At 48.8% G+C, this 26,633-nt stretch overlaps 1 protein-coding gene and 1 long non-coding RNA gene across 4 annotated transcripts in view; one reads left to right on the top strand and one right to left on the bottom strand.

Moving 5' to 3' along the window:
- The window catches only part of TUBB6 (tubulin beta 6 class V), a 16,538-nt gene extending 7,814 nt beyond the window's left edge, over positions 1-8,724 (bottom strand). The window contains exons 1-3 of one of the 2 annotated variants that reach the window (XM_032875788.1): positions 8,610-8,724; positions 8,116-8,224; positions 6,402-6,512 (exon numbers count right to left, since the gene is read on the bottom strand). In XM_032875788.1, the coding sequence (XP_032731679.1) occupies positions 6,402-6,512; positions 8,116-8,224; positions 8,610-8,666 (277 nt within the window). In that variant the 5' untranslated portion in view covers positions 8,667-8,724. Of the gene's footprint in view, positions 1-6,401; positions 6,513-8,115; positions 8,225-8,609 lie in introns of those variants that run through there. The other variant, XM_032875789.1, reaches the window with a different exon arrangement.
- LOC116878384 lies at positions 8,159-26,633 on the top strand. Of its 2 annotated transcripts, XR_004384840.1 has the most exons (4): positions 8,159-8,254; positions 9,905-10,112; positions 19,758-19,787; positions 26,556-26,633. It is a non-coding gene; the product is annotated as an uncharacterized LOC116878384 (long non-coding RNA). The 2 variants fall into 2 exon arrangements; XR_004384841.1 differs by lacking the exon at positions 19,758-19,787.

The raw sequence follows: 26,633 nt of genomic DNA, 5'->3' as shown, positions 1-26,633 counted from the left end.
CCCACTTATTGACAGCTAGAAAGATGAGTCCAGACCTTTATCAGTCTCTCTCATTTTCAGTTCAAATAAATTAAACCAAAGGAAACTTCCACCATCACTTAAGTGGCTGCCATGAGAAATTAGCCTAGCCCAACTTCAGTGGTTTGATCCAAATTCATAAGCCTCTTTTTTATTCATGTATATTTTTTGTTTCATGAAGACTCTTTAAAAAGTTCCACATGGGGCGCCTGGGTGGCTCAGTGGGTTAAGCATCTGGCTTCGGCTCAGGTCATGACTCTGGGTTCCTGGGATAAAGTCCCACATCATGTTCCTTGCTCAGTGGAGAGCCTGCCTCTCCCAGTCCCTCTGCTGCTCCCCGTGCTTGCACTCCTTCTCACTCTCTCTCAAATGAATAAGTAAAATATTTTCAAAAAAAAGCTGCACAGGTCCTCCACTGCACAGGAGTGATGGCGGCTAAGGGAGGCCTGACCCTGAGCAGACGTCAGGGCTGGGTGAGAGACAAGTGAGGCGGGGAAGGCACGTGGCTTCCAAGGTCCTATCAGAAACCTTCTCTGGCAAGTGCATGGACGAGGCTTCGTCCATGCCGACATGTCTCCGGATGGACCGAACCGCAGGTAAAAAGCTATGAAACAGACTTAATATCTATACGCCTGCCACCCATTGTAAGAAATAAAACCCAACAGGGTTCCCATGAAGCATCAGTGTAACAAGTAGGAGTCTGAACCTCTTAAATTTAAACAATGTACAATTATGTAATGTTTTTCTATTCTCTCTCAAGAACCAATAAGGGCGCGTGTGTGTGTGTGTGTGTGTGTGTGTGTGTGTGTTTCAGCTAACCGCCCCTCCCCATGGGAACAGGGTTCACTGAGTTGTATTTTAATGATTGGGTCTTCAGGTTTCTTGATGAGTGAGTCCTATTTATGGGAGTGCAAGTTTCTCTTTTCTTATACTGACAATTTATACAGACTTGCCAAGTTCAGAGTTCTTCCATTTCCTCTAAAGTATTTTTTTTTAAGATTTTATTTATTTATTTGACAGACAGAGATCACAAGTAGGCAGAGAGGCAGGCAGAGAGAGAGAGGAGGAAGCAGGCTCCCCACTGAGCAGAGAACCTGATGCAGGGCTCAATCCCAGGACCCTGAGATCTTGACCTGAGCCGAAGGCAGAGGCTTAACCCACGGAGCCACCCAGGCTCCCCTCCTCTAAAGTATTTCTTAAAAGCATTGTCAATTATAGTGCTCGAAGTCCCTCAGTTGATAAGTTTCTTTAAAAGTTTAATTTCAGGCAAAAACTGTGCTCTCAACGCTGCCGGTGGCATTAATTCAACAGAAAGATTACAGCAAAATGTAAAATGGACCTAAATATGTTAACAGGCTCTGGCCCACTCATTTTACTTTTGAGGATCTATTCTGTGATCAGAATTAGAAACCCAGACCAATTTATATGAACCAAGATGGGAGCGTCTAGATTCTATGTTAGTACATTCTTTCTTTTTAATTAAGCAAGCTCTACACCTGAAGATCAAAAGTCGCACGCCCTGCCGAATGAGCCAGCCAGGCGTCCCTATATATTATATTCTTTCTTAGAGCAAAATCTGCTAAGAAATGACTCCCTGATTATTGGCCATTGTGAAGATTATAGATTTTAAAACTATAATTAACATGGAATATGGCTTAAGTATAATACTCTGTGGGGGAAAAAAGATCTAAGTGATAGTGTTTACAAATAAGGAAAATCAGCAAACAGAAAAGTTAGAAAAATACCTCAATGCCAATGATTATTAGGTGATGATGATCACACAGAATAATGCTTTTACCCCAGTTCTTAATTTTTAATGAGATTTGTTTAAAAAAGCAGTGTAAAAATCAAATAAATTAACACAAATAATGTAAAATGAAGGGGGCTCTCTCTTTTTAAGAGTGGTATAGTCCCTTTCATGACAACCACCATGTCCTGGGCTTCCTATGCTGAATGTAATTGCCAGAAACCCAGAGCATAAATTAATTCTCAGCTGCAACTGAATTAACTCTCAGTTCACTCTCTTTTAAACGGCCACGTTTGATGGCTGTCTTTACTGTGCATTTGTCTTATATCCTTCCTAGAAGCAGGAAAGCCATGTGTTTCACATAAATAGATCTCCACCATGTGTTCATATACTCAAACTCCCAGGGCTCCTGGGTGGCTCAGTCAGTTAAGCGTCTGCCTTCGGCTCAGGTCATGATCTCGGGGTCCTGGGATCAAGCCCCATGTCGGGCTCCTCGCTTGGTGGGGAGTCTGCTTTTCCCTCTGCCACTGTCCCTCCTAACCCTCTGCTCGTGCTCGCTCTCACGCTTTCAAATAAATAAATAAATAAATAAATAAATAAATAAATAAATAAAATCTTTTTAAAAAACAACTCACAAGCTCATGTATTCGCTTCTAACATGTATATGCCCCAGGAAGGCCTCCTTACAGGGTCAGCAACAGGACCTGGCCTGCTGGGAGGGGACTAACTGGACAGAGAAGGGAGGGGCCCACTTCCCACTGAACATGCCTTCCACACTTCTGTATTTCCTAACATGCGCTGTCCATCAAAAATCAAGTACAGTTGACCCTTGAACTATGGTGGGTGGGCTTAAACTACATGGGTCCACTTATGCACAGAATTTTGATAAATTAAGTACAGTACTGTAAGTGTATTTTCTCTTCCTTATGATCTTAGTACCATTTTCTTTTCTCTAGCTGACTTGATTATAAGAATACAGTACAGAATACACAGACTATACAAAATAGGTGTTAAACGATTTTTATGTTATCGGTAAGAATTCCAATCAACAGTAAGCTATTAGTAGTTAAGTTTTCGGGGAGTCAAAAATTGTAGTAAATTTTGGACTGTGCAGGGGTCAGCACGCTTAAACCCGTGTGTTGTTCAAGGGTCAACTGTATACTTTTCTTAATGACGAAATCTATTGATTTTGTTTGGTAAAGTTTACTAAGTCTGAGGCAGATTCCACCAACTGTAATCCAGGTTTATGAAACTTTAGTAATCCTCTCAGACTCTCACCAAAAGTCAATTAAACCTCCAAGGGAAGGCACCAGATGGTTAAGTGTCTGCCTTTGGCTCAGGTCATGATCTCGGGGTCCTGGGATCGAGTCCCGCATTGGGCTCTCTGCTCAGCAGGGAGCCTGCTACTCCCTCTGCTGCTCCCCCTGTTTGTGCTCTTTTGCTCTCTCTCAAATAAATAATTAAAATCTTAAAAGACAAATAAAACAAAAACCTTCAAGGGAAGAAACTGAGCCGAATTCTATGTGCAGGTGTATTTCTATGCGTGTGGGGGAGACAGGCCGTTGCTTCCTTCAGATTCTTACAGAGGCCTGGATGCTTGAGGCCCCTCGTTCCTCAGACCGTCAAGCCGAAGGAGCCCCAAGAATGTAAACTGATAACACCAGAGGTGGTAGAACTGAAATTAGCTGCCAAGTCTCCCTTCTCCCCATTCAGTTCTCTCTTTTTGGTGCCCCGAACTCAGTAACCTAGCCAAGCGGTGCATCCAGGAAGATTCTACAGCTGCTAAGAATCTATACCCCCTAGTAAGAGAAAGATGGCGTTGATCTGTGTCAAGACCAGTGCCCGGGGGAGGTCGTCCTTTTTTCCTTTTGGGAATACAAACTCTGAATGTTCTCCCAGTCAAGGCTGCATCACAGGTGCTGAGGGAGCAGTCCACGGAACTGACCGAGACGGACGCCAGCCAGTGCTAAGAGCGAGAGGGCGGGGGATGGCAAAGGGGTCCAGCTCTTCTAGAAACCAGTACGCAATGTCCATTCTGCATGTGCAAGCATTTCTTCCGGACAGATTCCTTGAACTGAAACTGTTGAATCAAGATTCCTGAGTTGCTGAATCCATTAAGCTCCTTTCTGACAAGGGTCACAACTCAGTCTCCCTAGACAACCTAACTAGTTGTTGGTTTTTAAAGTACTACCCAGTCTGTTGAGAGAAAAATGTCTTGTTTGACAAATGTCTTGTCTCCTCCTCATTCCCAATTACTGGTAAATTTTGTCCCTAGGTATTTATAACTTTCACTGCTACTGTGAATAAGATATTTTCCCATTATATTTTATAATTGATTATTGCCTTGAAGGAGATCAACTTGTCCCAGTTTGCCTGGGAGTTGACCAGTTTCAGCACTGAGCAGGCAGTGTCCTGAGAAGCCCCCCAGTCCCAAGCAAATCAGGACAGTTAGTCACCCGATAGCAATAATGTCTATCCTGTGTCTAGCTGCCTTATTGAGGTCTTGTAAGTGCCAGTCACTGTTCATTGGACAGCCTATATGGAAAATCCCAGAGAATCAGTCTACCTTCAAATAACAATTTTGTCTTTTCCTTTAAATGATCCTTAACCCCCTTCCTTCTCTGGTCTTCGTGTACCAGCTAGAACCTTCAAAACATGGACTAATAGTAGGGGCAATGATATTTCTTTCTCATATGTGACTTTGCATGGAATACTTCTAATGTTTTACCAGGGAGTGTGACGTTGCTATGGGTTTGGTAGATAATTGTTAAACAGAGAAAGTATCTGTCTACTTCCAGCTTACACATAAGGGTTTTTGTCCTGAACAAGTCAGGAATACATACTGAATTTTATCAAATATTTTGGGTTACCTATTAAGATGTTGTCTCTCTTAATCTATTAGCAGACTTCTCCATGTTGAATCATCATTGCCTTCCTAGGATTTGCTAATATTTATCAAGCACTTATTTTTTTTTAAAGATTTTATTTATTTGACAGACAGAGATCACAAGTAGGCAGAGAGGCAGGCAGAGAGAGAGAGGAAGGGAAGCAGGCTCCCTGCTGAGCAGAGAGCCCGATGTGGGACTCGATCCCAGAACCCTGGGATCATGAGCTGAGCCGAAGGCAGAAGCTTTAACCCACTGAGCCACCCAGGTGCCTCTATCAAGCACTTACTGTGTACGAGATAATCTAGATATATAGGATTTAAATAGGATTACCTGTTACCCTCAATGAAATCGTCTCTATCTGGTGCCTTTTGAGGAAGGGGTTGGAAAGCAGATCTTTGGTAGATTTAATTTCTATATCACGATAACTTGAAGCCCTGAATCAGCCTTAAGAGTCTCTCATTTCAGGGCGCCTAGGTGACTCAGTCGTTAAGCACCTGCTTTCAGCTCAGGTCATGATCCCAGGGTCCCAGGATGGAGCCCTGCAACAGGCTCTCTGCTGGGCGGGGAGTCTCCTCCCTCTCCCACTCCCCCTGCTTGTATTCCCTCTCTTGTTGTCTCTCTGTGTGTCAAATAAATAAATAAAATATTAAAAAAAAAAAAAAAGATTCTCTCATTTCCATGTAAGACACTTTGCCTTTTACAGACACTGAAACTGTGCTTGGTTGATTGAGGTACTTCTGTTAATTAAGTAGTATTTTTCTCTCTGGGCACATTTCGTACTCAATTACACTGGTAATTTTTGAGAAAGAACATCAGTGAATCTAATTGACGCGGTATGTAACATTGAAATAGGCCACTGCCTGACTCTGCTACAGAGTCATCATCAGTTTGTGTACCAATAAAATCTTTCAGGATTCTGTCTCTACGTGCAGATTTTGAATATTCATCTTTGAGTATCTGTCAAGTAATCTTGATTCTAAAAACCATTGTCTATAGGGTGATGGAGGCCAGTAGCACCAACGGTGTCACTTCATTTAATGTTGTATAATTTTCTTTGGGGGACACCTGGGTGGCTTAGTCATTAAGTGTCTGCCTTTGGCTCAGGTCATGATCCCAGGGTCCTGGAATCGAGCCCCGCATTGGGCTCTCTGCTCGGTGGGAAGCCTGTTTCTCCCTCTCCCACTTCCCCTGGTGGTGTTCCCTTTCCTCTCTCGCTGGGTTTCTCTGTCAAATAAATAAAATCTTAAATTTTTTTTTTCCTTTTGGAGTTTGCAGAGGGACAGGTGTTTTATCAAGTCTTAGGTAGAAGAAAGGAGGGAAGGATTTACCCAGTTTTAACAAAACAAAATTTACATGGTGCCGACCTTTGGGAAGAAAGGAGAGTAACTGCCTTGAGTTAATGAAAAAGAAACATAGGTATAAACACACCACAATTGAAAGATGAGCAACACAAGAACCAACAAATGATTATCATCATATTATGATCATTTATAAGAGGAAGAAAGAAGTTAATGTCTAAAAAAAATCTGTTAAACCAAGAACTACCAATACAAGCATTTCCTTTAGCGATACAGAGGTTACTTTCCTAAAGAAAAGTCGAGAATTAAAAGGCGCAGCACATTGGCATGAACTGGGGACTGCTGATTTCCATCCTAAGCTTTTCTTTGTCTTTTAATCTCGCACATATATCAGTTTGATGTATGAGGGGGGGAAAAAAGGCAGAAGGAAGCAGGAGAGAGGGAACCCACCGAAGATGAAGTTGTCGGGCCGGAAGAGGTGCCCGAAAGGCCCAGACCGCACACTGTCCATGGTGCCCGGCTCCAAGTCCACCAGGGCAGCCCTGGGGACGTATTTCTGAGCTGGAAGAGAACAAAGCCCACGCCCAAGGTCACTTTCTGGTCTCCAGGGTCATGGGCTGCCCCACAGTGAGTCCCCCCAGCTGCCCAGATGGTAGGAAGCAGGGTCTCTTCAGAGACAGAACCTTAGTGCTGGGAGGGGACCCGGGGAACACCGTACCAGCTGATGTTGTCCCGATGAGGAAACCAGCCCAAGCATGAATGGGCAGAGGAAGTACCAGGAATAAGCAGGATGAGAAATCAGGTCTCCTGACTTCCTGCCTTCTGTATTTTCCACCTCACCCTGACACCTCTTTCCTGTTGGGAAGCTTTACTTTTTGAGCTCCATGGAAATAAACTGTCTCTGTTGCAGCAAATCACTGTGTGGCTCTGACATTCTTTCCACTTTTTGGCACCTCCCTCATGCACACACATGCATGAACCCAAGATGTAGTGTGAGCGCCTGGTTATGGGGCCGTTTCTGGGATGCACTCTCATTCATGAACGAGTGCCTATTGGGCAGGAACTTGGGATTGCACACAGGATCTGCCCTATAACTCCTGTCCCGCTACACACACACACTCAGACTGAAGAAAGCAAGTTAACAAGCAGGACCTAACTGGAATTTTCCTGAGGGCTATCTTGAAATTTCATATTCTATGCCCTGCTGGTCCAGATCTTTCCTTCTAGCTGCTGGATGGATAAAACCCAGTGATTTATGTATCCTGCTCTTCACAGCTCTTGTGTGGACAAACAGCAAGTGACTCCAAAAACGGGAGTAATTCTTTCTGGGGACATATGTCATGGGTCTGTCATTTTCGGGGTGTCCTTTCAAAGTCTTAGTGTGGTGTTGTTTAGTGAAGGGCACTTATCACTTTTATAATAAAAACTGTAACAAATAACGTATACATGTAGCCACAATATATACCTAGGTACCCAGAGCAGAGGTGAGATTATTCCCAAACTTGGATATGCCACAGCTTGGAATTTTTACTGCACTCCACCAATGATCCAGAATTGAGAGCATAGAACGCTTTTGGACCTTGGTAAAAGGTCAGATAAGTCATTTAACGGGGGTACTTTTCAGATTTTTAGCCAAGAATCTCCATTAGGAGATATATTTTAAACCGAAAAACAAAACAAAATAGAAAGTCGTACGTGACCCAGTAAGTGATTTCACAACACTAACGGGTTGTCTGGTTCAAGAGTTCAGACTCCGTGATAGGTCAAATTCGGTTGTTTGAAAGAAACTGACGGCGGATTTCCCGCCCCAGGACGAGAGAGGAAGGAGTCGGGCATCCTGCTATATTCCGGGAAAACTTCCGAGGGCAAACTACCCCCGAGCGAGGGCGTTATCCTGAGAGCTAACCTTGGATCGATTGGAGAAGACTCGGGAAGGCCGGGGTCCCAGAGGGGGAAGGCCGGGTCCGGGAGGGGAATGGCCCAGGTCCAAGCGGGGCATGGCCAGGGTCCAGGCGGGATGGCCGAGGGCCCGGGGCGGAATGGCTAGGGTTCCTGAGGGGTGGCCAGAAACCGAGGTGGGGACGGCCAGGGTCTGGGCGGGGACGGCGGGGACGGCGGGGTCCGACGGGGAAGGGCGGAGTCCCGGCGGCGCCGCGCTACTCACAGGATGACTCATTGTAGTAGACGTTGATTCTCTCCAGTTGCAGCGCCGAGTCACCCACGTAGCCTCCGGCTGGGTCGATACCGTGTTCATCGCTGATCACTTCCCAAAACTTGAGAAGGGCAAGGCGGGGGAACAGAAGGTGAGAACCCGGAGCCTAGGGCGCCCTCCCCCGCGGCTCACGCCACCGCTGGCCCGGCGGGGCGGGGTGCGCGGGGCCCGGCTGCCGAATTCCAGGCGCGCCAGAGCCGCCGGCCGCCGCTCCCAGCTGGGGTGTGGGTAGGGTGAGGGGAGGGGGGGGGTCCCTGGCTGTGACGCCCCCTCCTCGGCCGCGCCACTCCTCCAAGCACTTCCCGGGTGCAGCGCAGGGCAGGACGGGGCTCTGAGGACCGAGGCGCACAGAGGGTGCGCACCGGGGCGCCAGCACCGAGGGGTCAAGCCCCGACACCCTAGGCCTGCTCGCTGCCCACCCTCAGGGAGCCCGGTGCTACGCCCACCTTAGTGCCGATCTGGTTCCCGCACTGGCCCGCCTGGATGTGCACAATCTCCCTCATGGCGGGCGCCGGCTCTGCGCTCAGGGAACTGGCTCTTCGAACCGCTGCGGAGACTGTGGGCCCGCGGCGCGCTCCCCGGACTCGACCCTCTGCCTGCTCTCCACCCCCGATCCTGGCAGCCCGACCAATGGCCGCGGGCCTCGCCCTCCCCGGCCGCGCCCCCTCCGCCCCCGCTCCCCTCAGAGCCTCCGGAGCCCCCACCCCCGGGCCTCGCCCGCCCGGGCCGCGCCTCCTCCGGTCCTGGCGGGCCTTGGGCCTCCCTTCTCTCCTGGCCTCCGCTCCTCCTCCCCGCCCCAGGCCTCGCGCCCCCGGCACCCCGCTGCCGGCGCCCCACCTCGGCTCGCCTCCCCCTGGGCCATCTTCCCGGGGCCGCTTCCACGCGGTTCTGTCCCAGGAGGGAGAACAGAAAGAGGAACTGAGGACCCCTTGCTGGGGAAGTCAGGCCGGGAAAAGAGCCTACTGAAGCGGGTTTGGGGGCGGAGATAGGGTTAGACGTTGGGGACTTTCAAAGTGGGAAAGCGGACGGGAAGGACACGGTTCTGGCCTGTCGCCGTCCCCATTTTGCAGCTCACACCCCCGTTGCTGACCCTCCCGGGAGGGAGACCCTTCCCGCTGAGCCGTCGTGGGCAGGCGGGGGCCCACCCGGAGCCCGGCGGGGCCAGGCCGGAGCGCTTGGCAGCGGTGGGTGTTCACAGTCCCCCCGCGCCCCCCGCCCCAGCTCCCCGCCCGCGCTGCGGGGCAAACCCTGCAGGGAGACGGGCTTTGGGACACGAAAGTGGAGTGTTCGGCGTGACTCTGACACTCGCCCTCCTCACTGAACCTAGGGCATTGGCTCTTAAGGCCTTGCTTTCCTGCCTGTGCGTCTCGGAATACACGTACCATTCGCTTCCGACGACCCGGAATCTTTTGTAGTGGGATTTAGTTAAAGTGAATCCCTGGCTGGATCCGACAGCGAACACACGCGCGCGCGCACACCCACGCACGCACACGCCTTCACAGTTGTCTACGCAGCCTCTCCATCGGGAGTCAGGGATGAAAAAGCTCTTTGGCCCCAGGAGGAGCAGAGGGCTGCCTTCGACCTCTGCTGGCCCCTTCACCTTCCCTACTCCTGGGTGCGGGGGGGGGGGGTCCCTTTTGCTCTTCCGAGCGAGGTGTACCTGTGTGCCCGTTCTTTAAATGCAGGACGAGTGAGGACGCTAGAGGGAAAGTTTAATCACAGGGGCCTCTCTCTCCTCCAGGGGCCACGGAAAGGCAGGCCAATTCAGCAGAACGAACTAAGCCCTCTCTGGGGACTTGGAGACAACTCTGCCTATGCAAGTCATGGCTCCGTATTTCTTTTATAACATGGTACAGCCCTGACCTCTCTCTGAACTCCAGTCCTCCCGCTTCCCCATGTTTTCTGAACAGTCCCTCCTGGGCACCTGCTCCCTTCTCACCTTCCAGCAGGTAACACAGTCCTCATTTTAGGGGCTGGCATCTGGGCTCTCTGGGCTCTGCCCCCACCCCCTCTGTTTGCCCCACCCAGCCTGGGCCCCTCTGCTGCCAGCCCTCTCCATAGGCATGCCCACCACGGACACCCACACACCTCGAACTCTCTCCAGTTCACTCCTATGGACACTTCTAGCTGGCAGGGCTCACTCACTCCTGTACCCGTATGGCAGACACTTAAGGCATGCCAGGGGTAATCAAGGTTACTTCTGGGCATGAATTAGGCCCTCGGGGAGTGACAGTCCCTCTTCCAGGCCGTGTTGTGTGGTAGAAAGGAATGACCACTGGCTGGTGAGTCAGGGTGACTTGGAATTCAATTCTGGTTTTGTTTCCAATTAGCTCTGTGTTCACTCCAGTTCTCTGGGCTTCAGTTTATTCATGTGTAAAGCGAAAGGATTATCCTAGGGGCTCTGGTTCTGTGGCACCTTCGTTTGGAATGTACATCCACCAAAGACTTCTGCATGAGTTTCCCTGTGTGAGCACTTTAGGTGGGGAGACTCTGGAAAGGCCGGACTGTGCCCCCTCCCAGGCCAAAGGGAAATGCTACCCAAAGAGGAAGGGACAACGCTCCCTCACCTGCACCAGCAGTTTCTTTTTAGATACAAGGAAACCTTGGGGAAGTCCTCACAAGTGTATGGTTGGAAAGAGGCAGAGAACTTGAAAGGTTTTTTTCTTTTGGAGTTTTCCAAATGTTTCCGATGTTAAGGATTATTTTCTTTAACCTTTGTGTCCCTGGCCCTGGTCCCCTCCTGCACTTTCTCAATGCCTGAGGCCACAGCCTTGCCCACATGCCACCATCACTTTCAGCCTGAGGTGACCCGGCTGTCCTCTTCAGAGTAGCTGGCACCCTTGCTTAGGCTCTTTGTGGCCACTGTTCCATTTAATTATTGACTCCAAGTACATGTTCCCCTTTTCTGTCTCCTGGCACTGAGTCCAGTGTCGGGAGGTGGGGGAGTGGAAGGCCTCGGGTTCCTGGGGGAGTCTTTGCTCAACTCTGGTCCCACAGCCCCTGCGGAATCAAGCCACTAAGTAGCTTAAAGAAAAGTGTCTTCTTCCGCAGCTTTGGTGGTTTGTGGCAATAACCGTGTTTTCAATGCTAGTCCTTGGGTGGGGATTTGCATCCAAGGTATTTGAAGGAACCAGAAAGTAGGTGTCAGTGGCTTCAGGAACCTGGCTGGTAATAGGATTCAATGGGGGAAAGTTGATTTAGTGGAGTTTCTGATGGACACTCCCTGTAGACCGGCCTACCGTCCACGTCAGGAGGGCGAGTAACTAAGGTGACTTAGGCTCACGTCCACACGCTTTTCTACAGAATTTATAGAATCATCACAACATCTCTCCAAGGCAGATGTTAGTGCTGATGAGAAAACCGACGCTCAGAGTGGGCGTCACCTCGCTGGCAGTGGGTGACAGTATCCCAGCCTCCATGGCTAAGGCCCTCACCATGATGGGGCTGGAGCAACAGGACACCTGTGCCTGATGTAGTAGTTATAAATTAAGCCTACAAAAGTTTTAAAGAGTTCATTCTGTCCTGCCTTTTCCTGTCTGGCAGGCCAGGTTCCAACATAGGATTCTCAGACGCCTCGGGGGTGCGCATCAGGAGTGGCAGTAGAGTGGGGAGGGCTCCAGCCTCCAGCCCCAGCTCTCAGCTTGCCCCCTGTCTCTCCCCCTCCAACTGCATCCCACGATGGGACAGGCCTCCTGTGTTCCTGTGAGCACCCCAGCACCCCCCTCCGCCCCCACACAGCCATCCTTTTGTGCACATCAGTGTCACCGTCCACCATGGGGTGGGGAGGTGGCCCTGGAAGCAGATTGGGACGTTTGCGAGGGGGCCTTCTCCCGTCCTGGCTGCTGAAACAGTGGTGTGGGCACATCCCAGCAGCCATGCCTAGAGCAGTACCGCCCAAGGCAGAGACCGTCTTGTCTGTGGCAACATGTTTGGCAATAGGTGTTCATTTGATTATTGTATTGGCCTTTCTACTTTTCTATAGGTTTGTCAACTTCTCAAATGAAGGGATGGGGGCGGGGAAGTACCAATGCATGAAGGAGCCCAGTGAACAGAGGGCACAGACAGCCTGACCACAGTCTCAGTATCTGCTGGTAAAAAGCTGCCTCCTAGAGTATGGTGGTGGCTGTTGTCCCTTCCCCGGGGCACAGAGACGGGATGGATGAGCAGAGAGTTCCACGCGACTGAGAAACAGGGCCTCTAAGGGAGGAAAAGGACCTCCAAGAAGGGCTTCCAAAGGCGGGAGGTCTTTGAAAACAGGGCACCGTCTCTCTCCCCTCTGCGTCAAGCAAGAAGAGAGAGGGAGGAGGCGAATCACCATTCACTCTAGAGCCCCTGTGATGTTGGCGGGGTAGCTGGGGGCGCAGCTCCTTTGGCTCTAACCCCAGCTCCCCAACAGTAACTCAAGGGCCATGTGTGCAGGAGCCCTGCTGGTTTGGGAGCCAGGAACCTACAGACGCTGCCCCGTGAAGGTAGAGGGATGGCTAAGAGAAGCGCCAAAGGACAGGTGGCTGGGCCCAGCCCACGCACGCACGCACACACACATGTACGCATGCGCGCACACAGCCCCCAGCCCACCCCACTCGGAATTTCCATGATCGGGTTCACGGGGGCAGTGGGGATGGGGATGGTCACGTGACGTGATGGCGCCCATCCACGGTGCTCCCCCTCCAGCCGCTTTTGTTTTGGCTTGGGAACAAAAATAAAGATCCAGTTTTATAGGTCATTGCTAGACAAGACCGGTTTGGGATGTGTGATTGGAGAATATCTATATTTTTATGGAATGCCGTACGCTCTGGAGTGCCACGGGGAGCCCCTATGGGGTGGGGCTGCCGGCAGCCTGTCCTGGTCTAGGTGGGAAATGAATCGGTAAGTTAACTATGCCTCCTAACCCTGCATCCTGGAGGTCCTGGGTTTAAATAAAATCCGTTTCCTCATCAGCCAGAGTTAACCAGGTCATCTTAAAATTCCTTTGCAGGGGGCACCTGAGTCTCTCAGTGTGTTAAAGCTTCTGCCTTTGGCTCAGGTCATGATCCTGAGATCTAGCCCAGCAGTGGGCTCTCTGCTCAGCAGGGAGACTGCTTCCTCCTCTCTCCCTGCCTGCCTCTGTGACTACTTGTATTCTCCGTCAAATAAATAAACAAAATCTTAAAAAAAAAAAAAAGAAAAAATAAATTCCCTTGCAGCTCTCATATCCTGTGACTGATTAGCACCTTTCCTAACTTAAACAAGAGCCAGCTGATCTAAAATGTGACCTGGTTGTCCCATTTCACCTCCTTCTAGGGAAGTAATGAGCAGGGAGACTGGGTGGCTTGGAAGGTTGGGAGTCTGCCCTCGGTCAGGTCCCGATCTCTGGGTCCTGGGATTGAGCCCCACAGTCAGGCTCCCAGCTTGATGGGGAGCCTCTTTGTCCCTCTGCCTCTCCCCCTGTTTTTTCTCATTTTCTCTTTAAAATGAATAAATGAAATCTTAAAAAAAAAAACAAAAACAGTGAGCATATATCCATAAAGTACACAATGAAGAATAAACATTCATGCATTAGAACTGAGTATAGCAAATCAACTTTGTAACAAATATAACCTGACAGCCACCTGCTGGTAATGGAAGTGTTGCCCTGTTGTGTGGCAATGTGGCAAAAATGGCAGCATGTCTTGCTGTAGTCAGATGGCTTTACCCAGCCCAACCTAACTTTGTATTTTCCCAGTCATGGAATCAGCTCCAACGCTGACCATTTTCTCTGATACTGTGCCTAATATAACAGTCTTCAGTCTGTTCTAGAAGGAAGGGCTCTGTGTGAGGTGACAGAATCCTGGGCTCCGATCCCCGATATGACCTTCAAGTCTCAGCTTCTTCCTCAGCAACATGAAGGGGTTGAGTGACCAGATGCAAAGGCCTGGAGTCCAAACATCCAGGGGTCCCCTGGCACCCCGAGAACACACTCAGGGGACCTTTCCCTCATTCTCTCTCCCCCTTACCCCTTATCTTGACCACACACACTGCAGGGTTTGTGGTGTGAGGCCCCGAGGCCCCAGCACACACAGGCGCTATGGAGGAGGGGAGAGAAGTGCTGAGAGGGGCAGAGGCCCTGATGGGGAGCTGCCCCGGGGAGAAGGGGCTCCGGAATGTTCCAGCCAGGTGACTTAGGCTGGAGGCCAGAGACAGGTAGGAAAGGCGCCTCCATCCAGGGATTTGTAAAACCAGCTGAATCAGGACGACGTTCAAGGCTAGCCTTGCGTACTTTATATTTTTTAAAATAATCGTTATATTATTTTCCCATTAAACACTAGTAGATGAGTTTTGCAAGTTGAACATTCTGGAGATCTGTTGCTCAACACTGTGAATGTGCTGAATAGTGAAGATGGGGGGCGCCTGGGTGGCTCAGTGGGTTAAGCCGCTGCCTTCAGCTCGGGTCATGATCTCAGGGTCCTGGGATCGAAGCCCCGCATCGGGCTCTTTGCTCATCAGGGAGTCTGCTTCCCTTCCTCTCTCTCTGCCTGCCTCTCTGCCTGCTTGTGATTTCTGTCTGTCAAATAAATAAATAAAATCTTTAAAAAATAAAAAAATAAAAAAAATAAAATAGTGAAGATGGTACATCTTATGTTGTGCCCTTTTTTTAAACCACAGTTTTTAAAAGGGGTGGGGTGGTAATAGACAAGCTTCACAAAAGTTGGAAAAAACTGAAAAGTAAACAAAAAACAAAATCCAACCCCCAAAACACCATTAATTAATTAATTAACATGTGGATGCATTTCCTGGCAGTCTTTTTTTTTTTTTTAATTAACGTATAGTGTAATTTTAGTATCAGGTGTAGGATTTAATGATTTCTCACCTCATACAACCGCCAATGCTCATCACAAGTGCCCTCCTTAATCCCCATCACCCACCTCCTCCCTTCCAGGAACCGGTCCTGGCAGTCTTATTCTACAACCAGTTTTCTTAAACTTAATTAGGTTCGTGTGGCCCGTGGGCTTTGAAACACTGAACTTTGAAGGTGTATCTTTTTCACATTTGTATGGTGCTCCATAAGAACCAACCTTTTTTTTTTTTTTTTTGAGATTTTATTTATTTATTTGACAGAAACAGAGACAGCGAGAGCAAGGGGAGTGGGAGAGGGAGAAGCAGGCTTCCTGCTAAGTAGGGAGCCCAATGATGGGCTCGATCCCAGGACTCGGGACCATGACCTGAGCAGAAGGCAGACACAATGACTGAGCCACCCAGGCGCCTCCATAAAGACCATCCTTAACGACTGCACAGCATTTTATAGAATATTCTAATTATTCCCTTCTGTTTGGCTATCCACGCTGTTTCCAGTTTCCAGCTACTGTCAATAATGCTTCAACAAACATCTTTGTGCATGAAATGTTTTTGAACTTAGAACTGAAGATGCGTCCGTAAAAGTGGAATCACTGGAGCAAATGCTATGATTCAGAGGATTGTTAGCCCTCTTTCCAGAAGAGAGGCAGAGAGGAACAGTGCAGGAAAGAGCTCATTGCAATCTGAGGCTGAGAATCTTTTTGAAGAGGGAGATCCTCACTAACCCCCAGACCTCCTCTCCTGGTCTCTGGATGCCTGGAATTCTTTGAGAGAGAGACAAAGCCTGTGCTTTTCCCTTAAAGAAGAAATACCTTAGAGGCTCAGCTGGCAGGGGCTTGAGGTCTGGTGTGTGTGTGAATGAAGATATGGGGTCCTGCCCTGATTAGTTGGAGGTGGCCTCTGGGAGGCCCCCAGCCTGTCCCTGAGAAAGGGAAGGACACTTCTGCCACCTCTACCTGGAGTTAGCCCTAACGTGATGGGAGTCACTCCAATAAAAGTCTGTGTACCCCACTGGGCCACTTTACTCACATCCGTCCTATGCGGACCACCCCTGACAGTTTCATGTGCAAAGTGTTCTCTGTCCCTTTCTACGTGACTTCTGCAGTATCCTCTCCTTGGGAATGTTAGAGCAGAAAACTGTCCCGCTAATAAAGTGTGGTGGCTAGAAATGGTGCCTTGTGGAGCTTTGAGATTGGACAGAATAAATTTAGTTTCCACTCTGCCACCTGGAGAAATGGGGGGTATAACTCCAGGCTTATCCGATTGTTGGGCAGATTATGTACTGGGGATGTAAAGGTCTTTACTTTAATGAGAAGGTTGCCCAAGAGCAGGCACTCAGCACGTTTGTCTTCAAGTACGTACCATATAAACGCATTAATCTCTCAGTTCTAGAACTGCAGATGACAACTTTGTTTTGTTGCAGTCATAGGGCTGTAAAAAATTTATGTTAAATGAAACAGAAATTGATTTAAGTGATTGTGTGATTTATAAGGTTGTGTGTGTGAGAGAGGAAGAGAAATACTTAATTACCTATTTATTTTTAAAATTTAAATTCAATTAATTAACATATAGTGCATAATTAGTTTCCGAGGTAGAGTACAGTGATTCATCTGTCGTATATAACACCCAGGGCTCATTACATCACGTGCCCTCCTTAAGGCCCATCACCCAGTTACCCCCGCCCCTTCAGCAACCCTCAGTTTGTTTCCTATGATTAAGAGTCTCTTAGGATTTGTCTCCCTCTCTGATTTCATCTTGTTTTACTTTTCCCTCCCTTTCCCTACGATCCTGTTTTGTTTCTTAAATTCCACATATGAGTGAGATCATATGATAATTGTCTTTCTCTGACTTATTTCGCTGGGCTTAATACCATCTAGTTTCATCCACATCGTTGCAAATGGCAAGATTTCATTTTGTGATGGCTGAGTAATATTCCATTATGAGTGTGTGTGTGTGTGTGTGTGTGTGTGTGTGTATTATCCATTCATCTATCGATGGACATCTGGACATCTGGGCTCTTTCCATAGTTTGGCTCTTGTGGACATTGCTGCTATAAACACTGGGGTGCAGGTACCCCTTCAGATCACTACATTTGTATCTCTGTGGTAAATACCCAGTAGAGCGATTGCTGGGTGATAGGGTAGCTCTATTTTTCAACTTTTTGAGGAAGCTCCATGCTGTTTTCCAGACTGGCTGCACCACCTTGAATTCCCACCAACAGTGTAGGAGGGTTCCCCTTTCTCCGCATTCTGGGCAGCATCTGTTGTTTTCTGACTTGTTAATTTTAGCCATTCTGACTGGTGTGAGGTGGAATCTCATTGTGGTTTTGATTTGTATTTCCCTGATGCTGAGTGATGTGGAGCACTTTTTCATGTGTTTGTTGGCCATCTGGATGTCTTCTTTGCAGAAATGTCTATTCATGTCCTCTCCCATTTCTTGATTGGATTATTTGTTCTTTGGGTGTTGAGTTTGAGAAGTTCTTTATAGATCTTGGATACTAGCCCTTTATCTCATACGTCATCTACAAATATCTTTTCCTATTCTGTCGGTTCTCTTCTGGTTTTGTTGACTGTTTGTCTTGCTGTAATATTCTTCTTGATGAAGATTCTTCATTCTTCTTGATGAAGTCCCAATAGTTCATTTTTGCCTTTGTTTCCCTTGCCTTTAGAGACGAGTCTAGCAAGAAGTTGCTGTGGCCGAGTTCACAGAGGTTGCTGCCTATGTTCTCCTCTAGGATTTTTTTTTTTTTTTAAGATTTTATGTATTTGTTAGAGAGAGCACAGCAGGGGGTGCGGCAGGCAGAGGGAGAAGCAGGTTCCCCGCTGGGCAAGGAGCCTGATGCAGGACTTGATCCCAGGACCCTGGGATCGTGGCCCAAGCCAAAGACAGACGCTCAACCAACTGAGCCACCCAGGTGCCCCTCTCCTCTAGGATTTTGATAGATTCCTGTCATCAAACAAATATTTACCTCGTTGATGAACAGTAAGTGTTCAGTTCTATTAGGGAAGAGAAAGGAGAAGGCAGGAAGAGGACAAAAAGGAAGAGAGAGACCTCCATGCGTAAAAGGAAAAGGAGAAATATAGAGAAGACCCGCCATGTGTTCCCACAGACGGATCTGCCCCTGGGGTTAGCACCCATGCCCGTCTCTCCGGCACTCTCCCTCTGCCTTGCTGGACCGGCTCCCTGGCAGGGCCTGGGGGATCAAAGCTCCAAGGTCAGAGCCACATCATTCTGTTCTGTCTGCTTCTGTCATAGGATGCTGTTTTGAGTGTTGATGATTCATTGATGTATTCATCCTTTTCTTCAGCAAATGTTGAGTGTTTACTGCATCCAAAACACTGGGCTACGACTGATTATAATTGTCATGAAATTTTAGTAACCTCTGCAACAAATAAGAAAAAGAAACAATTATCATAACTTGATATGCTGGGCATAAACAGTGATTGCCATCATTCTTACTATTAAATGACTTGGAAACATTTTTTTTTCATGTTAATATTAAGGAAGAAAGTGATGGAAGTTGAATGAATGAGTCTGCCAATAAGTGTGTAAGGAAGGGCAGTTATATGGGAACCATCATGGAAGGAGAATCTCAATGGGACTTATTTGCACAGGCAGAGCAGACCCCCTCCCCACATCCTCCCCTCGCTGCCCCAAGAAAGCGCAAGAATAATCGACTAGATGCCTAGGACCCAAAGGGACCATGTTAATGAGATGTGGGGTCTCCCAACAAGGCTGGGAAGCCCCAGCAGTGAGGGTGACCACATGATGCTTCCAACCCTCCGGGCACCACATCCCAGTTAATGTGCACCACATCCCAGGAACCGGGGTTTCCTGGGGACCTCTTGCGAGCCCCGCCTTCTCCTCCTGAGGTCGACCGGAGTTGCTAGCATCTTGTTCGTGATGAATCCAATGAGCGTTTGCATGCCTGCCAGGATACATTTTTTTTGTGACAAAAATCTTACAGGTCTGAACTTGTGTCCATTGACTCCTAGAAAGAAGATCTAATTTAATTTATTGCTGCCCTGAATTTTGACCCTTTGTTCCCGCCGTGGAACTTTATCTCCCTGTGACTTGGACTCTGCTCTGGGTCCCCCAGCCTGAGCCTCCTGAGGACCTGGAGACTCTCCCCGTGCAGCTTCCTGGTCCTTCTTGCTTCCTGCTCCTCTCAGCATCACCTCTACCTATATCTTCTGCTTGGAACTCTGGCAATCTGCTCCGTCCACCTTTGGGACTTCTTTTTTCCTTTTTTTTTTAATTTTTTTATTTGACAGAGAGAGACACAGCAAGAGAGGGAACATAAGCAGGGGGAATGGAAGAGGGAGAAGCAGGCTTCCTGCTGAGCAGGGAGCCCGATGCGGGGCTAGATCCCAGGACCCTGGGATCATGACCTGAGCCGAAAGCAGACACTTAATGACTAAGCCACCCAGGCGTTCCCACCTTTGGGACTTCTGCCTGCTGCCTCTGTCAGAGCCCCTCAGGCCACATCCCTCGCCTCCTCCTGGCATGTGTCAGCTGGCCTCTCCCTGCCCTGGGACGTGTCCGGGACGTTTGGACCTGTTCATCCCTTCTCCAGCCCTTCCTATCACTCACTGAGCTGTTATGTAATGAAACAGTGCCAGGAAAAATAGTTAAAGCTCTGCTACACTTTCCCAACTAAAAGCACAAATGGGACTGTTGGGGTTTTTGCGATTAACTGCTGTGGCTTGGATTAAATTAAGTTAATGTGCATCACCCCCACCCCCGGGTTGGAATTAGATGATGTGCTCTTTTTCTGGTCCTAGATTCCCATTGGACATGACATCACCAGACAGGTAAGTCAGCATTGAACTTCCAGTCTGCCCCAACCCCAGTATCATGCACTCTGTCTCCATGATCATATTCTCCAGGTGTCCCACATCTAGAATTCTTCCCTCCTGGACCAGACCGTAAATTCCCAAGGTTAGAGACTAGATGTCCTGTATGCAGCACTCAGCACACGGCTCATTAGGCACCTGCATCCAGTAAATGATTGGAAACGAAGTAGAATGCAAGAAAATTTGCAGTGCAGAGGGCTTCCCCTTCCTAAAGGGAGGGCCCAGAATATCATAATGGGAAATGAGGAAAAATTTAGCCTTGCCTTCCTGAACAAAGATGTGTCCACCAGGGTTTCCTGAGAATTAAATATAAATTCGGATGGAGTTTTAAAAGCAGAGTCAGAATGGTTTACAACTGATTATAATCAACTGTGCCTAGTTCTCTGCCCCACCCCACCCCCGGGGCTAGTTAGGGACTGAGTTTTCATCTTAGCTGTGGACATGGCCCTGGGTGCTTCTGCAGGTGTGCGGGGAGGGCATCTGGGAAGACAGGGAACAAGCCCCACGGCCGCTGCTCTGGGGCTTTGGAGTGGGGTGGGTCTTTCCACCTGGCAGGCTTGCTGGGAGCACCTGACGTAACAGACCTGAAGATGCCCGCAGACCTGAAAGTGCCAGACCAAAGCAATGTGACGTTCTTATCCTTCCTCCTCTGTAGGAAGAGACTGCTTTGGAGGGTTCAGCTCAGTTCAGACTGGGGGCCACCCGCTCCCAGCTGTCTCAGCTGTCCTCAGGAATTTCGTGGCAACCCCTCCCTCACTTCTCAGCTGGCCTGGTGATTCAGAAAGCATTGCTCTCCACCCACCCTGACAGCTTATCTCCCAGTTCTTTAGCTTATCCCTCCTGAAATGTCTCTGTGACTCACTGCCCAATATAGGCTATAGGGCTCACTCACTTGATCAGGAAAGATGAAGCCATGTCTGGGGCCGTGTCCACAGTACTCTGAAGAGGGAGCATCGTGCTTTAAGCAACGTATCTCGTTTAAGGCCGTCCTTCCCAAGACAGGTCTTTTTTTTATTTTATTTTATTTTATTTTATTTGACAGAGAGAGATCACAAGTAGGCAGAGAGGCAGGCAGAGAGAGAGAGGAAGGGAAGCAGGCTCCCCGCTGAGCAGAGAGCCCGATGCGGGGCTCGATCCCAGGACCCTGAGACCACGACCTGAGCCGAAGGCAGAGGCTTAACCCACTGAGCCACCCAGGCGCCCCCCCAAGACAGGTCTTATTCGCTCTGCTACAGAGGAGGAAACCAAGACCGAGAGAGGCCAAGTAACTTGTGCCCTGTGACTCCTTCTTCAACTCTAACTGCTGCTTTTTCATTTTGTTGTATAATAAGAGCCCTTAAAGTGAAATCTACTCTCTTAGCAAGAGCATGCACTCTATCATTATTTTTTTTTAAGATTTTCGTTTATTTATTTGACAGACAGAGATCACAAGTAGGCAGAGAGGCAGGCAGAGAGATTGGAGGAAGCAGGTTCTCCACTGAGCAAAGCCCGATGTGGGGCTCGATCCCAGAACCCTGGGATCACGACATGAGCTGAAGGCAGAGGCTTAACCCACTGAGCCGCCCAGGCTCCTCTGCACTCAATCATTATTGACTATAGATACAAGGTTGCACAGCAGATGTCTAGAACTTCCTCATCTTGCTCAACTGAAACTTTATGTCTGCTAATGAATAACTCCCCATTGCCTAGATCCTAGCTTCTTAAACAAGAAATGGGGCTGGGAGCTCAGGGTCTGGATCTCTGCTGGCATAATGCAACAGTGTTTCAGCTACAATGGAATTGGTTGGAAACTGATGAAACAGGAAGACCTCTTTTGTCTGGTGTTTATTCCAGGGAGAGCTGGGGGGTCACAAGGCTTTCCTGGAGAATGAGATCGTCTCCCTGCCCTTCCTGTTCATCCTCCCTGGGCGAGAGGCTGCGCTCTCCCACCAGACAGACACACTGAGTGCCAGCCTCTGCTTCAAACAGAGGCCATGCCTTGTCCCCTCTCTCATCTGGCTTCCACTCAACAGAGCAGCTGGAGAAGTGGCACCTCAAGGGCTCCCTGACTATTTTTATGTGGCCATCTGCCTTCTCAACAGGGCCTGGCAGGCAGCAACCCTCCCGAGGAATGCCACAGCAGGTGGGTGACGCCCAGACAGCTGCGGATACCCAGCCCTGCCCTTGACTGTTGTTCTGGGGACGCTGGAATTGTGGCGCAAGGATACCAGGAGGAAAAAGGAAGCCTTTTTCATGTCGTGGCTGGGGCATGATGTGGGTGCCCTTCTGTTCTTTTTCTGTTTCCAGAACAAGCTAAGGGCAGTTCTGCCCTGCCATCTCTAGGACCCGGGTGGCAGGGCGGAGTGCGGAGCACAGTGTGGGGGGCAGCAACACGGGCCACCTGCAGACCTCAGTGCCGTCAGAGGAGACAGCACAGCAAGGAGGCTCTGCAGAGGGGAACATACTCAGTGTAAGCCTCAGGCTTCAGCTGTAATAAGACCCCGGGATGTCCCTTCAGCCCACCCTGCCTGAAAGCTGAACCTGGGGCCACATGGGGGCAGGTGGGGATTTTCTCCAGAAACGTGGATTGGCCGGGGACCATGGTCAGATCTGTGGTTAGGGAAGAGCTTTCTCACTCATAGTTCCCGGGAATGGAGGAAGCATTAAAAATCAATCAATAGGGGCGCCTGGGTGGATCAGTCGTTAAACGTCTTCCTTTGGCTTGGGTCATGATCCCCGGGTCCTGGAATCAACTCCCACATCGGGCTCCCTGCTCTGCAGAAAGCCTGCTTCTTCCTCTGCCCACTCCCCCTGCTTGTGTTCTCTCTCTCTCACTGTGTCTCTCTTTGTCAAATAAATAAATAAAATCCTTTTTTATAAATCAATCAATAAAAACCCTTTTGGCAATACAGAAACTTTTAAAATATGCAGATTATACATAAGATCCTGAACCCAAGTTCACGTGGAAGCATTTCTTAAAGAAACCTTGACCGTCCACTTCTTTCCTGAGAAAAGAAAGAAAAGGCTGTGTTCCTGGCAGATTTATAGTAAAGGCTTAATTTGCCTTTTCCAGGATGAAATGGGAAAATAAATGGGTCAGTATATTGAATTTCTGTAACGTCTTTCTTTCTCCTCAATGTAAAAGATGTTTCCTTCCCAGGCATTCATGATGCCTGCTACCTGCCAAGCCCCATTCCAGGTCCATGTGCTCCACCAATTGCAACAGCAATTGGGCTCCCAGGGTGCAGGAAGAGGTGGATCAAGGCCTCTGGGCTGGTACTGGTGGGACTTTGAGAAAGGGACTGAAATTCTAGATTTTAGGCTTCCTCATCTGCAGGGTAATCATGATAATGAGCATCTCAATCACTATTTTGTAATGATAAAAACATTAAAAAATTTATAGAATGTGGCGCGTGGGTGGCTCAGTCATTAATCGTCTGCCTTCGGCTCAGGTCATGATCCCAGGGTCCTGGGTTCCAGCCCCACGTAGGGCTCCCCGCTCCACAAGAAACCTGTTCTTCCTCACCCTCTCCCCCTGCCTGTGTTCCCTCTCTCTGTGTGTCTCTCTCTATCAAATAAATAAATAAAATCTTTTTAAAAAAATTTAAAGAAGGTATTTGGGGGGCACCTAGTTGGCTCAGTGGGTTAAGCTCCTGCCTTCAGCTCAGGTCATGCTCTCAGGGTTCTGGGATCGAGCCCCGTATCGGGCTCTCTGCTCAGCGGGGAGCCTGCTTCTCCGTCTCTCTCTCTGCCTGCCTCTCTGCCTACTTGTGATCTCTTTCTCTGTCAAATAAATAAATAAAATCTTTAAAAAAAAAGTTATTTGGGGGGGCACCTGGGTGGCTCAATTGGTTGGGTGACTGCCTTCAGCTTGGGTCATCTTCCCAGGGTCCTCGGTTCAAGTCCCACATCTGGCTCCTTACTCAGCAGGGAGCCTGCTTCTCTCTCTGCCTGCTACTCTGCCTGCTTGTGCATGCTCTCTCTCTCAAATAAACAAATTAAAATTCTTAAAAAAAAAAAAAAAAAGAAAGAAAAAGAAGTTATTTGGAACATGACTGACCCAACAAGGGGATCAGAATCCTTGTGGGTATCTAAAACTCCCCTCCTTTCAGGAGAGGTTGGACAATTGAACTGAATTTTTGCCCTCCCTGTGGCAAGGACTCTGGTTGCAAATGGCACATGGCCAGCGAGATGCTGGGGCGGGGTGGGGGCACTGGTTTGGAAGCAGAACTCTTCGTCTTGCTCCTGCTGCCCTGCAGCACCCAGCAGACCCACTCGGACCCAGTGGGTGTGTCGAGGATCAGGGGCACCAGAGCTCAGGCAGCCCTGACTCCAGCCCCCCACTGACGTGAGCACCTAATTCCCTGTGCGAGACCCTTCCATGCTGGAGCTGCCCAAGGTGGCTGTTTTTCCTGCTTTGAACCCTGTCCACAATGGCGACTCAGAGTGAAGGGGCGGGGGACAGTCATGAGCGACTACGGGAGCAGTGAGGGCCCCGACTCCACTACCCCTGTGCTCGTCCTCTTGTTTCCATGAGGCTTGGTCTCTGGGGCTTTTTAGATGGCAAGGACCACGGACGCCGCTAGACCAGCCTGGGCCGGGCGACACACGGGTGGTTTTGGGTTTGGCAGCTCCATCCAGACATTGGAGAGCTGAGCACCAGCTGTTCCTCAAAGAACGATGTGTGTGTCTCACCCGAAGAGCAGGAAGGGGTGCTGTGCAGAGGGAAGGGGCCCCCGCCATGGCCAAGACAACCAAGACGAGCACGGACTCTGCCACCTGGGGGTGCCATTTGCTGTTGCTGAGAGATGTCCACCATCAATTGCCCCAAAACACAGTGGCTTGAACAACAGGCATTTTTTTTCTTTTCTTGTCGCTCCACTCTGCCCCCGACCTGGCTGACAGCTCTGCGTGTGGCTCCAGGCTGGGGGACAAGGGGAGCCCTGGGCCACATACCTCACTCTGGGGCCCTGCCGAAGGGGTCATGGTTACCTGGTCGTGTTCTCATCTTGATCACCCTGAGAGGGCCCAGGGCAGGCCAGGCACGCACACTGAAGGCTTGGTGTGAAAATACCAAACCTGCCATCATGGGGCCTCCCGAACCCAGCAAGACCCTCTGCCCCAGCAGGGAGGAAAATCTCGTCTCCCCAGGAGCCTAAGAGACGAGTCAACTTTGAGAGGAGCATTGAGGGAATTGTTGCCCATGTCTTATGAATTGAGTTCATTTGAGTGTCTGTTTTTACTTTGTTTTTGTTTTAAAAGATTTTATTTATTTATTTGACAGAGAGAGATCACAAGCAGGCGGAGAGGCAGGCAGAGAGTGAGGGGGAAGCAGGCTCCCTGCTGAGCAGAAAGCCCGATGCGGGGCTCGATCCCAGGACCCTGAGATCATGACCTGAGCTGAAGGCAGAGGCTTTAACCCACTGAGCCACGCAGGTGCCCCTGAGTGTCTGTTTTTGTAAACTATTTTGCTCATTTGTGACATGCCTTTGATATTTTTATTAGTATTTTTGTTATTTTTTTCATGCTCTCAGGAACTATGTGTCTTCCTGCCATTATTTAATAGAACCTTACTGTCTGTGTTTATATTCATATTTTCAGTCTGTTTTAGCCTTGTCTTATTCTTATAACATTGCTCTTGGGAAGGAAAAGTAACATTATACCCATTTTACAGATGAAGAAATGAAATCTGAGCAATATCAGTTAACTCCGCCAAAGTCACCACAGCTGGTAAAATAAAAGAACTTGGAACTAGCACCTGCATTTTGTAGGCGTCTTCAAGAAAACATGTCTGTTTTGCACTATACATGTCTTCCATGTCCCCTCCCACCTGTTTTTGGACACAGCTTTGGCATCCCTTGTGTATTAGTCAGCTCTGTTGCAGTAACAAACAACCACATGCTCAAAACCAAACCAAACCAAACCAAAACATGTTTGTCTGGCAAACACAGGGTGATATTAAAAAATGGCAGGCAGGGGCGCCTGGGTGGCTCAGTGGGTTAAGCCTCTGCCTTCAGCTCAGGTCATGATCTCAGGGTCCTGGGATCGAGCCCCTCATGGGCTCTCTGCTCAGCAGGGTGCCTGCTTCCTCCTCTCTCTCTCTGCCTGCCTCTCTGTCTACTTGTGATCTCTCACTGTCAAATAAATAAATAAAATCTTTAAAAAAAAAATGGCAGGCACTGGTACCATAAAACTTGACTCGATCAATCAAAATACAAAATGAAGGGCACCTGGGTGGCTCAGTAGGTTAAGCACCCGACTTGATTTCAGCTCTGGTCATGATCTCAGGGTCATGAGACTGTGCCCCAAGTCCAGCTCAAGCTTAGCACAGAGTCTGCTTAAGATCTTCTCCCTCTGCCTCCCCCCTCCATCCTGTACATGCGCACTCTATGTCTCTCAAAGATAAAATAAAAAAAAAATACAAAATGACATATTTTTATTCCTAGTTAAACAAAACTATGTATTATAAGGGGTGCCTGGGTGACTCCGTTAAGCATCTGCCTTTGACTCAGTTCATGATCTCAGGGTCCTGGGATCGAGCCCCGCTTTGGTTCCCTGCTCAGCGGGAAGACTGCTTCCCCCACTCTCTCTGCCTGTCACTCCCCCTGCTTGTATTCGCTGTCAAATAAATAAATAAAATCTTTTTTAAAAACCTATGTATTACAAAACTCCCAATCATGTGATATAAGTTGTAGCATAATTTGTTTAAATCATTTTAGTAATTTTCAATCACTTTTTGGTTTTTAGGAAATGTTCATGTGACCTCCCCGTATGACTTGGTGACTGCTAGCTAAATGATGCCATTGTCTGAGCCATGGTCTGACA

The sequence above is a fragment of the Lontra canadensis genome, unplaced genomic scaffold (assembly GCF_010015895.1).
Source record: "Lontra canadensis isolate GAN:19392208 unplaced genomic scaffold, GSC_riverotter_1.0 scaffold57, whole genome shotgun sequence".
NCBI classification, from domain to species: Eukaryota; Metazoa; Chordata; class Mammalia; order Carnivora; family Mustelidae; genus Lontra; species Lontra canadensis.
This window is presented reverse-complemented; position numbering and strand designations above follow the sequence as displayed.